Source organism: Myripristis murdjan, chromosome 7, assembly GCF_902150065.1.
Source record: "Myripristis murdjan chromosome 7, fMyrMur1.1, whole genome shotgun sequence".
Lineage (NCBI taxonomy): Eukaryota > Metazoa > Chordata > Actinopteri > Holocentriformes > Holocentridae > Myripristis > Myripristis murdjan.
In genome coordinates, this window is record NC_043986.1 from 27239940 (window position 1) to 27257286 (window position 17347).

Here is a 17347-nt window from a genome sequence, read left to right on the forward strand (position 1 = left end):
AACAAAGGTCTTTAAAAGTTACTGTTTAGTTTACAGCATGAGGTGGCTCATAATTTCAATGTTTATAACTGACTGTTTAGTGTCCCCTAGTGTTTATGCAGCTTTTACTAACACACAGTGGGATCAGAGTGGATTTTTTTCCCTCCTCTGTTGATGCTGAAAGCCATAAACAACTGTGGATGGTCGTTTTTGGCAAAAACGTCTGTGGTGATTTTTGGCTTTGCTACAATACATACAGGCTTCTGTTGTCATGCAGAAAACTACTAATATGAGGGATTTTTAACTAAACCACATCCACTTTCAGTTCAAGCGCCGCCCACCTCTAGATTTATCAGAAAATAAACTTCTTCACCGTTTAAGTACAAATTAAGCTTAAGTGCTTAACCCCCTGTAGCTTCTGTTGAGGAGCCGAGTAAAGGGCTGTGATCGTTCTGGGCTCCCCACTGCTTCAATATACACTCTCTCCACAGCAACTTCTCCCATAGCCATTACTATAAATAAGGATATGATTAAGCAGCCAACTCACTGAGATCAATATGGGTTAAACGCTAAATTTCCCCATATTTTTACTTAGAATCCATAGCAACAGGGGGATATGGCTGCCGCCTCTCAAATCGCTACCCACCTACCACTAAAGATCATTGTCTTGTTCATGTTATTGGCAAAAATGTAATTATAGCACGACATGTAGTGGAGACACACTCTGTTCTGCTCTCTGTACTTCTCCATGGTGCTTATAAAATTGGATCTGAAGAATAAGTTGTGGGGCTTCCGTTATTTGTGTTTTGAGTGCTAAACTAATATAGGCCAAGTAAAGCTTGTCATAGTCTGAATCATTGTCTTGAGCGTTCCCAAGGTAAAGATTCATTCTGTTCTGGGTCATGCTGCTTCATGGTGCTGGCAAAGTCAAACCTTAAACTGTGAAGTATGAATAAGGTAATAAGATTTTGCTGCTACAAAGGCTGTTTTCACACCTCTATTCTCTATGCTTTGTCCAAATCCATGAATGTGTTATTGCTTGCTTTGAATGTATGCATTGCTCACTTGTTTTATGTGTGAAAAGTTTCAAGTGAGCCATAATTTATCACCAAAAGCAGCACAGGTGCAGACTTTCCCTTCAAAAATGTGGTGTGTGAAAGTTTTTTTTTTTTTTCTCTCTTTTCCGAGGTAAACAAATGTAGCATCAGCTGTATTTGAAGCCAGAATGTGATGTGTGTACACTGCTCGCTGTGGTTCAGATGAATCACAGTTGGATTACGTTCTCCCTCAGAGTGAGGTGCTCCAGCAGGAATGGTTTGGAAACACACAGAGAAACAAACTCCTCAGAAAAGGCTTGGTATGACTGTTTCTGTCCGCACACAAGTGCAACTGCTGTGGACCAAAGTTTGGGGAAACAGCATGTCAAAACACCCTGAGATTAAACTGGTCCTGTTTCCATCTTGTTGTCAATCCCGCCTCACGGGGATAGGTTGATTCATTGACACAAGGTGGTATGAGTGCCTCGCCACCACATGGTCTGAGCTCATGTGGCGAGTCCCTGTTGCTGCAGGTACTAAGACCATGCAGTGGTAGCATTACCAGTGATGAATCATACCACCTGAGCCAATATATTTCTACTTTAGAAAGGGTTAAACTGCAAAAACTCCTGATCTTACCAAGACTATATCTCATATCTAGCAATAAAGTCTTCTTGATCTTGTTTTGAGAATAATACACTAGGCAAGAGCAGATTGGGTAAGATTAAGATTATTAAAAGAATCTTTTTTCCTTACTTAGTCATTAAATCTTAGAGTTAGTTATTTTGCATGCACATCAGGCTAAATTACTGTCAGAGACATTGTTGGAGGCCGCATTGTGTCTTTTAAGATTCTTTTTAGCTGTGAGAACTTGTTTCAAGACGACCCAGTAATAACTGTGCACACTCATACTTTTAGGATTTGTTAAGTCACATTATTGTGATTATTCCAAATACTGGTATTGGGTCAACATCAACACATATATTTGCAAAGCAGTAACAAATCATAGGCATCAGCAGTATCAACTCACCATACTCCTTATAAACCTTATTGAGAATGTTGTTCATTTCTATTTTTTTAGTGCAGTGACATCATCAGGGTTGTATTTTGTCAAACCATACACATACACTATGTTGAGAAGCAACAAGTAACCTTTTTGTTTTTGCTAACAACTCCAAAAACTGTGTTACAAGGCTATCTTTCAGAAAGCAATTCAGCAGCAGTTGAATAATTGCTGACAATGTCGATTCTGTGTGCTTGATTATGTTTAGTGCGAATGCCTTGTCTCATTTTAACACAGAGAAGCTCTTAACTTTGCCATTATGGCACATGCTGGTGCAGTGGTTAGCACTGTCACCTCACAGCCAGAAGATCCTGACTTTGGAAAATGAAGCTAATGATGAAACTGCTGAATTGAGAAAAGTAAAAGTTCTCAAATCAATTATTTGTTTTTTTTATATTTAAATAGTTATTTTTTGTAGCGTGAAGTTATGGTGAGGTCACCACCTACCCTGATCCAGATCATACTCCTCCACAGTGCTGACAAAGTGGGGTCTGGAGTAGAAGTTATGGGGCCCCGGTTGTTGGAGGCCCCCCAGGCTGAAGAAGCTCCGCTCGGTGGCGGCGCAGCAGGAAAAGGCCCTTCGGCTGGGGATGCAGGGGTAGCGCGTCCAGCTCTTCACCTCCAAGTCAAAGGCTTCCAGCGCCGTCACTGGCATCTTTCCCTGACGACCACCTGGAAGAGGTGAGGGGAGACTGAGATTCAGCTTCACAAAACATTCCTGACTGTCTAAATGAAGGAAGCAGAGTCCAATGACCTGCCTTCATATGTAATCTTCTATCAGCAGATATGGTGCAATTATAAGATACAGATGTAAGCCGTAGACACTGACTCTGTTAAAGGAATACTTCACCCATAATACATATTTGTATTAAGTACTCACTGTGTGCTGCCTTGAATCCCAGACACAGAAACTTTACTCTTCATGGTAAACTAGGGTGACCATATTTTTCAACCCCTAAACCAGGGAGTTGAAAACATAAGTGCTCATGCATGTGCACATGTATGTTCTTATGCACACACCATAGGCATTTTTATCAGGATGTGGGACAATTATTTCAGCACTTAGCACCATATTCAGTGCAATTTTCAACACCATGGACTGCACCTCAACAAACAACTTTTTTTTTTTGTCACCCAAAATCACCCCAAAGGGGATCACAACATCCTAGCATCATTAAATTCAGCAGAAAATGCTGATCATATTTGGTATATAATATGTGTATGTTTAGTTTGAACTGTAGGCATGGACAGTGAAAAAACAGGGTAATTTGAATAAAACCACGACATTTTAGTGTTTCACAGATATTTGTGTGGACTGGGGACACCCAGCTCAAAACCAGGACAATCCTGGTCAAACCGGGACATCTGGTCACCATTTCTGATCCAGTGGGAAAAAATACAGCCCATGCTTTTATAACAGCAAAACCACATCAAAAGTTCTATTTAAAAAGCTCACGGTCATCATACAGCATAATCCAAGTCTTTGGTATCGAGCCATATGCTAATCACTTCCCACACATGCTACATGGCCACACATTAGGTTATTTTCTGGAAGTGGTCTGTGCATAGCATTTTTAAGAAAATATGTTTTTGAGGAGAATGTGCATACAGATGGATGCCAGAGACTTGGATTGTGCTGCATAATGAGTGTGAGTTTTTTACATGGAACTTTTGATATTGTTGTTGTTGTAAAAGTAAGAACCCTCTTGTTTCCACTGGATCAGTGGAATTTGTAAGACGTTTTCATGTCCATTTTGCTGCTGTTTACTCAAAGACACTGATCAACTCCATGTTCACAGAAGGGGCTACAGAGTCTAGAGTCTTCTTTCTGTATGAGGCATGCAAATAACAGCTTTTGCATCCGACTGTCAGGACAACTTGGGGTGAGTAAATGATACAAAACATGTTGTTTTTGATGATGTATTCCTTAATAACTTGTAATGAGGATTATACACAGAACTGTTTCTTGAAATAAGCTAGTTAAAACTACACAGAGCCAGAAAAAACGATGATAAAAAATATTTAGTGTATAAGTGCTAGTATCTAGTATCTAGTAAAATGCATCTCCCTTATTGTGCTCTATGCACTATGCACTACAATACAACAATGATGTGTGCCACTGGTGGGTACATAGATGCTTTCTGACATTGCTGCTCCTTCTCCTCCAATTTCCCAGTCTTTTCATTATTGTTTTCTAACCTCTCTAACTCCCTTCCTCTGCCATCAAGCTTCCTTGACAATAATACTGAAGTTTGGCAACTGTGTGGGCTGGCACAGGGACCACAATTCTTTTTGGACTGAAAAGGCATGCCAGTCCAGTGGAAGACTGCTCCCTTAAGACGCCTACAAGTTGTTTACTTTTGCAAATTAGAGAGGAGAGGTGCTGTGGAAAGGGATGGAGTGAATAGAGAGGATGTGAGTGGTAGTGAAAGGAGAAACAGGAGAGGATTCAGCAGCCAAGGGCAATGCTGTAAAATATGAAGGAGACACTGAGGGTTAAAGGAAAGCAGAGACGGGGAAGGGAGGAGCGTGATGAGAGAGGGAGAAATGGAGGGTGAGAAAGGCTGTACAAGCAAAGTAATGTAGAAACAGAGGGGGAGGAAGAGAGAGGATGTGGAAGGGTGGACGAAAATGAGGCAGAATCATAGATTACAAGAAAATGAAAAGATGGGACAGAGAGAGAGAGAGGAGTTCAGCTGAATAAATACAGTGAATAGAATTGAGAACGAGATGGAAGGTGTGGAGGAGTGAGAGGAGAGAGAGCGGGTCAGTTCGAGTGGGCAGGAAGGTGTGGAGATCGATAGCTGCAGCGAGAGACGGGGTCACGCCGAGTGGGAGGGACTAGAGCAGGAGAGGCAGGAGGCAAAGCGAGACATTTTGAAAGAGTTGAAAGAGCTGCTGATTGCAGCAGGAATGGATGAGGGGGGAAAAAAACACTAAAAAAAACATAATTTGTATACTTGCATGCACTTTCATCTCCACGGCAACAAAAACTGCAAACTTTTTTAATGATAGTTTATGATGCTATTTAAAAACATTTTGATGTTGCTGCCTTTGTGCCAGTGTCAGTAAACTATGATTTTGTGTGAAACGTGGTGTACATTTTGTAGAATGTAGCTGGTAGCATAAGGCTAGGTGATACAGGCAGAATCAAATACCACAAAATGTTGTATAAATTCCTGTTGATATTATACGGATGACTAAGTCTTCACAAGACATTTACACACATTAGTCATTAGTAATGTGTGGATAATAGATAGGCATAATAAAACAGCCAGATCAGTCTAATAAGTTCAGAAACTTGACTGTAAGGCAGCCTTTAAAAACCATGAAAAGTGGCCCATATATAGAGATACGTTTACATGCACACCTTATTCCTGTATTAACCGGAATATTCGCAATACAGTATTCCGAGGATCACAAGGGATTGGTTCGGTCCTATCCCCCATATGTTTAATGGATTTTCCCTCAACTCATGCGTGAAGCTGAGGTGAGGAAAGAAGCCTTTGAACAGTCAATGATCACAACTAAACAATGATTCTTGTGTTTTTTGTTTTTTTTATCACATAACATATGCACTGCTGTGACTTACACCAGCAAAAAAAAAAAAAAAAAAAAAAAAAAAAAAAACGAGGTTAAAAAAAAAAAAAAAATTACCATGATGATGGCAGTGAGCATTGCCTTAATGCAGGTTCCGTCACAGCCCTGGCCATATCAAAATATTACAATATCCTGAACCCCAGACAACACCCAAACATTGTGTCTATGTCTGTGCATGTGCATGTGCATGTGCATGTGTATTCATAACCGCATATGCATGTGGCACATCTCACAGAAGACAATTTTATGCTCCTTGACTTTCTGACAACCTCTTTTCAGCTGCACTTCTGCTGATTGCTAACAACTGACACAAAACCCTTCAGTCAAATTGTATGGACACACACACACACACACACACACACACACACATACACATAGTGGTTAGAGTCTGCAGCCTGACTAGTTATATTGCAGTCTGGCCATCTTTAAAAGTCCTGTGAGAAAGACTCTAATATCACATACCAGTATAATTTGTTAGTCTGCTATTGACTGGGCAGCCATTGATCCAAACTCAAAATCAACAGAATAGCAGCAGAGGATTATGGCATGCAGACATTTAAAGTCTTACATTCGCATTTCATGAATTGAGGCAGAGACAGATGAGAGAAAGAGAAACAGAGAGAGAGAGAGTTTGACCTGCATTTTCTTGCAAAACAAACAGCAGGGCCATTGTGACGTTATCCTGTTTGCTCATCGCTCATAGCTCGGTGTAATGCGCTGTAATCTGATTCAGCGTCTGCGAGTGTGCATGTGTGCGTGTTTGTGTCCACATTTCAACTCCGGGCAAGCCATCCCTCTCTGTCCCATTCGCCAAGCGTCATTAGCTCCAGCCATGCGGAGATGAATTAGCCTGCTCTGCTATCAGCCTGCAAAGTGGGCGAAGTTTTGAATGTTTGAAACGGGGGCAAAAATGCAGCTCATTTTCCTGCTGCATCAGCCTTTTCAGACTTTCTGCTTTTGTCCCCCCAAAACTTTACCATAAGAAATTATTCAAATCGCGTTGCAGTTCGTCTCAAAGGAAATCTCGATCTGAAACAGTTGACGAGTTCATTATTTCCAACTTCATCCGCAACTGACAGATACTGCAGTCCCAGCTGAACGCCGCTGAAACGAAGTCCCTAGCAAATACGCAGATCAAATCAAGTGCTTCTCAAATGTTAATTTAACAAATTGCACATTGGGGTTTGATTGGACAACGGTCAGATATTCAGCATCACGGTGTAAATGGTTAAAAGCTGCACCTCTGGAAGCTCATTTCCTCTGCCGCCCTGTGATCGCATCCCACCTGCACACTGTGTCCTGTGTGCCTCTGCTGCCTCCCATGCAGCGGTCCAACAGGCTCAGTTAGAAAACAAACCTCTTTAGGGTCATCAACTCTCCATTTAAAAAGGCATTTCAAAGTTGCTCCTGGGAATACACGACTGAACAGGGCAGAACGGTGTATACAGAATGCTAGAAATACTGCTGTGTAGGAAGATTTTTTGGTTTACCACCACATATGCCTACTTCATTAAAAAATATTTCAAGCCTCCCACAGTACTTTTGCACCCTGACATGGGTTACCATAGAGATAAAAATAGGCTATAACCTTTTACGTCTGTGTGCTATATGCTTGGGAATACCTTAAAATGAAAGCAGATGATCTGCACTTTAATCTTGCAGCTATTGTGTTATTTCACCTCCAAATAATGAGAAGGAAAACACAGTATATTCATGCAGCTTAAGTTTAGCACCACTGAATGCTCAAGTTATCAGCAGTCTCTCACTCTCTTTCTCTCTCTCTCTCTCTCTCTCTCTCTGTCTCTCTCACTTCTAATCAATACCGCAGAGACTATGAGGTGCCTCCCCAGACCTGAGAGACATTTTTCCATTGCTCTCTCCATTGGTGCATTCTTTCATTGCTCTCAAATGTCAGGTAGACAAGGTTACAGACTTAAAGACTTACGGTCACGATTGTACAACACTCTCAGCTCCCTAGACACATAGGTGTGTATACAGGTGTGTGTGTGTGTGTGTGTGCTGGTGTGTGTGGAGGAACAGATAAGGAGGGAAAAGCAAAAAATAGACACACTTTGTGGCTGCAAGATAGACTGGACCAATAAAAGCAACAACTTTCAATGGAGATGGGGAAGATTGATAGTTACTATAAACAATAAACTACTTTCTTTAGAGCAAAGAGGGGCAAAGAGGACACTTGGACGCTTGAGTCCTGAATGCAAGAGGCGGCTGTGGGTCTGTACTGAAACAGAGGAAGACAAAAAGGAGACAGCCTATGAGAGTAAACTGGAGAGAAGGCAGAGTCGGGTCTGTTCTCACCCATCACGTAGATTTTGTTTCCTTTCAGGAAGGGCGTGGCTCCGTACCGCGGCGTGGGCATGGAGGTCAGCGGCTGCCATTGGTCTTTCTCGGCTTCATAGACTCTGACCAGAGCCTGGGGCGTGGTGTCTGCTCCCATACCCCCCAACGCATACACCTTCCCATCTGCAAACAGAGAGACAAACATGAGAAATTTAGACATTTAGACATTTAAAAACAGTCTTTCATAAGCTGCTTAAAGTGGTAACCCTGTGAAAGAAGTCGATTTCTATAGGTGGTGCTCTGTCCTTTGTCTGTTCAGCCATGGTGGCTATCACTACTGATGCTACCTACTCGGTTTTTATTCTACATATTACTAATAACTTGGGATGCGTGACTTCTGGCGCACTTTTATAAACTACTTTTATAAACTACTAGTGCCCTCTCATTCAGCACGGCCTGCAAGTCAGGATCCATTAAACTGATTGGAATACCCAACAGCTCTAAACAATCAATCTCGTGCTCTTTTAAAACTAATTACCTCCCTTAACAGCTTAAGCACACTTTGTCAAAGGGCGATTCATCAGCTGCTTAACACCTGCACTTGTCGTCTATTGCCCCTCACAGCTGTGCAGAGATAGGGAAGGTGAGTGGCAAAATGCGAAAAAAAAAACCATCTCTTATCATTTCTCACATATACATTTTTGCTGCACCACATTTAAGTGGTGAAATATTGCTTGAATTAATGGTGGTGTTTATATTTTACTCAAGTGCCATTCAGCAACATTGAACTGAATGGTTTTTAGATTTCTGACTGCACTGATTCGTTTTTAATAAACAGCATTGTTTTTGTTGAACAGGTAAAAAACAGCATTATGCGACAACAAAATAATTGTTAATAAAAACTTGTATAGAATCCCAATTAGAATTGCTTTTCATTATTAAAGTTTTAAATAGTGTGGTTTACAGTATTCTACTGGTGAGAGTGCAGGTGTGTGATCTCGTCCTGCAGGTCATGGAAATTAAGCAGCGCTCACCGCCGTCAAAGCCATTTAAACCTCCTGTTATGTTCAAATTTACGAACATCTTTTATGTTTGGGATCAGTTTGACCCCAGCACTTAGGAAAGCACTAGGAAAACTCATTAAATATGAACCAAAAAAAATGATGTTAATCATTTATTTAGAGACATTAAACATTGGCTGGGGTCAAATTGATCCCAAACATAACAGGAGGGTTAAAAAAATGTCTAAAAAAACATGTATTTATCGTGAAGATGTTGCGCATCATTAGTGTAAAACATTTTCCTATTGCTTATTAGTCAAGATTCATGACCCACCAGTTTTTCAGCCCCAGACAGATATTGTAAGAGCTGTATAGTGTCACTTCATAAACACCACACATCTTGTCGGCCCACAGAACACAAAGCTCTATTCACACACACCAGTTGATAGCATTCATATTTGGTGGCAGACAGGGTCAGCAGAAACTTGTTTTGAACGTTTTGAGCAAAAGTACTGCAAGGAGAAATTAATAAAAATGATTCAAAGACGTCTCAGAAAGTGATGCATCACAGTGTCTTTTCATCCATCCATCTCTGGCCTGGCTGTCACATCCGCCATCTGACTCATCTGTCTCCAGACATCCAAAGCATCCAGGCTAAACATCTTCTCCCATGGGCCTGATAGCCCTCTAGATGACCCTCAAATGACTTTTACAAGGACAGATTCAAATATCTCCCCAATTGCTGCAGCGTCATTATGATAATACAAAGGAATGAGGAGGGGAAAGAACTAAGAGGGGAGAAGAAAGTGCTGAGCAAGCAAAACACAAGTGATCATGCTGAAAAACTGCAGGGTGAGAGAAAATGAGGGAGAGACACTGAGATGAAAGGCAGAGAAAGAGGCACGAGGAAGCGGGAGGTTGGAGAGGAGGGAGTGTTGCGGATTAACGGCCTTATTAGCGTTCGCAGACTTGTGACAACTTTAATCTGAGGGGGGCAAGAGAGAGCGAGGAGGAGAGGAGAGGACCAGCGCCGCAGTCACTCAGTCAGATGACGGATCCATAGAGGTGTGATTTAAGCTGTGAAGAATGAAGCAATAATAAATCTGTCAGTCTGAATGCTGCTCAGCACAAGTGCAATCGCGGTGCATTTCGGCGTCTGGGACCAAGTTAATCCCATTTTCCTGCTGCACATATGAAAGCATGACTCAGCAAGGATTCTTGCATTGCGGAAAGTGTGTCACTATGCACACATGGACAGAGGAGGGGCTAAGTGGGGGGGAAAGGAAACGAACTCCCACATACATATAGTCCTCGGCTCCTGATTCCCCTTTAAACCACACTGTTTGATCACGAGTGAGTTAATCCAAACTGTATGCATTCAAGACACTCTAAAGAGCTTTAGACAAATGGCAGCTTCTCTTAAAATCCCATTCTAAACATCTAATTTGGATCTGCGTCAGCCTGTGATGATGTTCACCATTCTGACTTTTTTGCGTTTTCAACAGCACGTAAAACGCTCGGATCATGTTGTAACGCTTATAAGCATAAAGAGTCAAGTCTTGTCGAATTTATCCATGAAGGATACCTGCGACTTTTAGTTCACAGCTCAAAATGAAGGACAGCTGTGCATTCTTAATTCCCATTCCTGAAAAGAAGACTTACTTACTTAGATGCTATAATATTCACTTTTTCCCTAAAAAGAATAAAACAAATCCGTGCCTGGAACAGCAAACAGAAATAGAAAATGGAAACGCACATTTAGAGTGTGTGAGTAAGCCAATTCAAAATGGCACAAAGAAACTACCTCTCAAAATGTATCTGGCTAAATTGCATTCACCTGGGCTTTTACAGCTCCAAAAAGCTCTTTTGTCAAAACTGTTTGATAAGTGTTTCCACGTACAATGAAATGAGAAGCTGTTTTCATTGAGATTAAATATTGTGAAGGGGGGGCGGCTTCCGCACAGCCGGGGAGGGTTTATATATCTAAGCTGTTTTTCAATTTAAATGCATTTTCTGGGGGAGTTGACTGCTTTATCAGACCTTAGTGTACACAGCGGAGGAGAGGAAAGATGAAAAAGAAGAAGGATGACATGTGGCGAACATGAACCAGACATGAAACCACAACAAACAGGCAGCGTAGTGCACACTTCCCTTATCAGGCATGAATTTTGGTCTTGTTTCTGCTGTTTTTGAGTACAAAATAATATGCAACAAAATGAAGCCATGCTCTCATAACCACACTAACACCTTCACTGGTACTGTGCATCCATTCTTGGTGTCAGTAATCATCAAAATCTCTTTTAAACCACCAAACCAACTATATTCACCACAGACCAAGTGTGCAACAAAACAGTGAGGAAGTCAAATGGGATTGTCTTCCTGCTTGAACCCGCACTAAGAGCTCCATTTTACCTGACACCAGCGGCGCAAATTTCCCTTAGACATTGGGGGGGAAACATTTAGTGGGGGGTCAGGGGGTCAAGAGGGTCTTTTATAAATATTGGGGGGGACTTGTCCCCCCTGACCCCCCCTAAATTTGCACCCATGCCTCACACCGACTGTCTGACTGCAGCTGAGAGTGGAGGACTGTGGCCACTGCATCCAAAAACACACACAGGCAAATATCCTTTAAACACATCATAAGGTGCGTGCAGAATACAGAGGTGGTCAAATACAAGTTTACTTAATTTAAAATATAGAAAAAGTTCAATATCCTGACATATGGGTAGTTAAGATCTTCGGCATGCAATTCTAGACGAATGAGAGGGCAGAGAATTCAAACTAGGTTATAAAAAAAAGCACCACATTTACAACATTTACAGGACGAATTGGCCATCTGCAGAGCCTTGTAAATTTGGATGCTTGAATGCAGTTAAGTAAATTAACAAAAGCTGAGTTTAACAGAAACTGAGAGGATTTTATTTATTTATATTTATTTATACAGTTTAGATTTGCTGGGGAAATGAACATTAATATACGTCTCTGTAAATGTGCGAGTTCAGCCATCATTGCTCATTTTCAGCGGCAGTCCCTGGCTTGGTAATAATGGCTTCAAAAAACGCATAAAATACCTTAAAACAAGTACAATACATGAAATAAGGCATGCTTCACGCAGGATTATGTTTATGAATGAAGACACTGGCAATGTGTAATCTTATTGACACTATTGTATATGTATTATGTATGATGTAATGTAAATTTACGATTTTTTTTCCTTTACATGATGAAGGATTTAAGAACTGCAAATATAAAGCAGTAACAGCTAAACGTGATAATACTCAGTCAAAATGTATTTGTAATTTTAGTAAAATTAGTTCACAAAGTATTGAAAAAAGAACTCAAACAAGCTTGTCGGTGGTGGAACTGAAAGTAGTAATTATTTGTTAGTTTCATTGTTGCATGTAATATGAGACATACTGTGTATTGGTGTGTGTCCATGTGTGTGCATGTGTGTGTGTTTGTGCATCCATCTGCCCCGGACTTTATCTCCTTCTAAGAGTGTCTGTGTTCATGTGTGTGTGTGTGTGAGCCTGTCTTTTGGCCCTGCCTTAGTCCAATCATGTGCAATCTCCTCTAATTAAGGAAACCGCACTCTGGTCTCTGCCCAGCTCCCTGGGAGACTCCATGGCAACCATAACGGAACCCACAGACTGTTATTATGGGGTGGCTATTTGGCAGTTTGGTGCTTGGTGAACAAAGTACATCATCACACAAAACCAAGACCACTGTGACACTAACAGCAACTAAGAGATAAAAAAAAAAAAAAAGTGCACTCAGAGCCTGTAAACCTATAATTTAAAAACTAATAATAAAACAATGTGGCTGACTGATACACAAAGGTTCTACAAACATATTAATATTACTGCAATGAAATGTTTTCTTTTTGTCTTCTCTCCCAAATGATTTATAAAAGGATTTTGCAAGTGTATATCCCACAACTGTATGACATTTTTGTATGAAAGTTTGTACATAGTTTTGAGGAGTACATTGACCATTTGACTTCACATTTAAAGGAAAAGTCTGTGATTTCTCCCAGATAGTGGCTGTTTACTGACTTTATACAGACCTACCAATTAAAATTATGCCTGATTAGGATAGCATCCAGTGGGTGAAAAATCATGTACTCAAAGCATGTTTATGTAAATGTGATGACTGGAACAACAACTAATGCTGTACTTGAACATTTGACAGATTGCCCCTTTAAAAAATGTGCGATGGACGGTTAGGTTAGTGGAAATTAAATTGAAACCTTCACCAAACGGAGTGTTTCCAGCGGGTGAGAACTTATCCGACATGGACAGTCTCCTGTTGTGTGCTACTTGTGTGAAAGGGCAACTCAATGTCCGGACCTGATTGTCTGGACGCTGTCAGGGGTTCACATGTGAAAACGCCTCCTGAGGGAAAGGCTGCCTTTGCCTCTCCTTCTTTTGCCCTCTCACTTCTACTTTCACTTTACTTTCATCATTTTCCACCCCTTCTTCTCGCGGTTGCCTTTCATTGATTGCTTCATCTGGCCTTCCTCGCTCTCTCTTTACTATCCCTGCATCCTTTCATCCCTCCCGCTCATCTCCTTTATTTATTGTCCCTCATCCACTTGCATCGCCTCCTCATACGGCATTCAGTCCGAGCCAAGTCTAGCCAAAGAGTCGTTTGAAGTTTGGATATTGGATATTTTGCCATGGCGAGGATGGAGAGAGCCAGAGGAGTGACAATGAGAGAGAAATTAGACTTGTTATTCTAGATAGGTCATGCTCTATTTGTGCAGTGTGTTGTTTCTAAGCAAATGTTTGATCCTCACAGTATGATTTGAATCAATTAAATGGGTGTTTTTTGGATTTGAAATACAAAATCATTTCAAACTCAACAACTTTGCTGCATCGTTTTGATTTGAGAGCCAGAGGACAAGCAATAGACAATGAGATAAAGCAGACGCCACAGTTATACCGTGGAAGAGATGGAAAGAGAGAGAGAGGCATTGATAAAAGTGTAGAATTTCAGTCAGTGAGACAGTCATCATTTGTCCTTTTGCACTTTGTAAACATTGTTAGTCTTTGCTCTCTGTCCCTTCAAGGCCGTTTTCTGAAAGCAACCTGACACAAAGGCTAAAAGGGGGGGAAAATCACCACAATAACACAGTAAATTTATACTTTGAAGACGTTCAATTTAATCTGCAGTGGCACACCACCCAATACAATCAATCAGGTTGATCTCCAGCTCTACAATGTCCATTCACTCTGTTGTCCAGCTCACACCGCTGCCACTTTTCCATTATTAAAACCCATTCAGCTTTGCCTTAAAGTATTTTTTTTTCTTATAGCTTTACTCACTAGCCTTTCTGACAATTTCTTTTATATCTGACAACCTGTTCGCTTCTTTGTGAGGTTATTGCATTTATATAATCTGACCAGCGATAGATCTTCAGACCAGCGCTCCTATTTTTAGAGGCTTTCTGAATGCACGCTCGCTCTGGAAAGGGAGGGGAGATGACAACAAAGTTGAATAGAAGCAAGAGCAGAAGGCGAGGAGTGCTATATTTTGGAATAAAGACAAGGAAGTAGCTATACTGAATGGATATGGTGGGGCACACCAGGTTCATCAAGGGGGGAGATGAAAAGGGGGCTGAATGGATAAAGAAGGCTTTATTTTGGATCGTGCAGTAAAATTTAAGAGGAGATAAAGGCTAAATCCAAAAGGTCGAGTAGGGATTTACAGGGCTTCCAAAGGGAAACTATATGAGAATTTCTCTGAAGTTGCATTCAGTTACTGCAGCAGAGACAAACAGGTTAAGGGGAAAATGTGCACACTGAAAGGCAGCCGTACAGACAGACACGCAGAGTCGAATGGCACAAAGTTTCTCCTCAGTGCTGCTGTGATAGATGGGAGGCGATCTCTCACAGTGACATTTAAAGGGCACAGCGCCTCGCCAAAGTGAAGACGTGTCAATACCAGATCAATACAAGAACCCATGCAGTACCTATGGATACAGAGAGGGGAGGGGCATCTGTCTCTCAGCCTCCTGAGTCAGTGAGGAAAGATGAAGAAAATCCTGCAGGGTCAGCTTAAAGGCTCTTTCTTTCTTTCTTTCTTTCTTTCTCTCCTCAGTGTCTCACATGGATGTTGGCTGACACACTGCAGGAAGACTGAGGCTTGTCCTTTAGCCAGCTGCTGAAGCTGAGGTTGAGGCCTTCCTCCTTTTACATAAATAGTTCCATCAATGTCAGGCCATGGACTCGGGCTGGGGGTCGTGGGAAAGTGACTGTGATGTGGAATGACTCTGTGACTTGGTCCATAACCAGAGGGCAGACTCGGGGTCAACGTGTACACGTACAGACACACACATAAGGGTCAATAGCAATCACTGCAGCCTCTGTAGTGAGTCTTGAAGTCAATCAATACCCCCATCACAACCTCCATTTGAAGACAGCCTTGAGAAAGGAAAAGATCAAAGTGTAGCCTATTGGCTTGAAAGAATGCAACCGGTTACAGGGAAAAGAGGGAGTAATAAGAGTCACATAAAGGAAGAAAGGGAGCATCCTGCAGGCTCAGCAGACTAAGGTATGGTGCATGGCAGAGGCAGGTCATTTTGGCACTGATTTAGTTTTCTTTATCTGCAGCCAGATGCACAGGAACTGGATATCCATAGTGCAAGCAAAATCAAGAAGTCACTAAAAGTCTCAATCTTCCTATCGAGCTGATGGGTCACTGACACTCGGACAATCATGCCAGTCTGTCCGAGAAAAACTGCTCATAGCTAACTTTTTACCATCATCAGACATAACAGTTCATGGATCCACCTGAAAAGTGCAAAATAAAGGTTGAAAACTTTATTCCAACAATTAAAAGATCAGACCTTTACAATTTGAGAGACCACAATCAACTGTTCAAATCCGATGCTTGAAGACCACCAGGATCCATCACTGAGGTCAATGGAAAGTGCCTACGTTGTTTTACTGAGTCTATTTTTGATTAATGCTACCTAATTAGTATTTGCCAGTTTGTGATGCTAGCTTCTTAAGAAAACAGTGATCCATATGCCATATGTTTTTCACAACCAGAATAACAAGTAATCCCAGGTAAAGGAAGGAAAGCAAAAACTGATACACACACGTTCATAGGTTCTGCAATACACTGCCATGCTCTAAATATTCTTGCAGCAAGTTAGAAAAAAATGAGTCGGGAGTTGATTTCCCTATAGAATAAATATGTTTGAATGGTGGCAGGGAATGAAGTACGGAGAGACAATATTTGTCACAGAATTGAAACAAACTCAAGAGAGTATAACAAAAAATTGTGATAAAAAATATGATTAGGTTGAGGTAGCCTATTCTTGATGAAAACTATTTGCTAGTCAACACTGGTGTTAATTAAAATATGCAGATTGAACATGGAATGGAAATGAGCAGAAGGAAACTGTAAATAAATGCAGGAAGGGTCAAGAGGCAAATTCACCTTGAATCTCAAGTGATGTAACAGCACAAAGATTCGTTTGGATGCTGGACATGGAAATCAAACCCGGTTCAGATTTAATGAGCCAAGTGAGCAGCGGCCCCTACGCCATCAGCATCATTCAACACACTCATTCACGCATGTACTGCCATTTGCAAACACATGCAAATACATACACATCCACAGCCACATGGGCTCTTTCTCACCTCTTCTCTCACCCCATCCACACATGCAAATGCTGGCACACACACACAAACACACACTGCCATACTCACACATAAGGTAATAGTAGGCTGCTGGTATTTACTTGCTAAGAACTGGTCAGAGGTAGGAGTGTGGGCGGACAGTGAGGGTCAAGCAGCTGTGTAAGTCCAAGAATAGTTCTGTCTGGAAACAGGTCTAGTTGTGTGTGTGTGTGTGTGTGTGTGTGTGTGTGTGAGGACTGACATTGAATCTTATAAAGCATCTGGCTCCCATCAGTTTCAATAGACTAGTGGCTGTGTGTAGGGAAGTGTGGTAGTTGAGAATGGACAGTGGTAACACAAGTGGGTGGATGGACTACAATGAAAACCAAACTTTTGACTCAAACCTACACCATGTGGTATCCTGAAACTTTTTGAGACATGATGTAAATCAATGCCGACTGCCATCGACCAGCCATATTGCTCTTTTGCAGCCCTTTCCACCTCTCCAAAGTTTGTCGCCAAAATCTGTGCTGGACTCAAACTCCTCCTGCTGTTTTGCCTCCTGTTTTAATGAAGCGCTCTTCCCCTTCCCGTTTCTAAAAATCCACAATTCTGGACGCCGCTACGCCGAAAAGGCACACATTCTGAGTAAAAAAATGAGGGTCAAAACAAGACTGGTAACCTGGAGAACTTTAGCTTGGATATTACCCCTTGGGCACAGATCTTAGCAAAGTTTGT

The 17347-nt window shown here is 41.4% G+C and overlaps 1 protein-coding gene across 1 annotated transcript in view; it reads right to left on the minus strand.

Moving 5' to 3' along the window:
- Window positions 1-2515: 2515 nt before the first annotated feature.
- Window positions 2516-17347, minus strand: part of LOC115361450 (kelch domain-containing protein 8B-like) — a 79460-nt gene continuing 64628 nt past the window's right edge. The window contains exons 2-3 of the mRNA XM_030054820.1: window positions 7996-8160; window positions 2516-2751 (exon numbers count right to left, since the gene is read on the minus strand). Coding sequence (XP_029910680.1) covers window positions 2516-2751; window positions 7996-8160 — 401 coding nt within the window. The remainder of the gene's footprint in view (window positions 2752-7995; window positions 8161-17347) is intronic.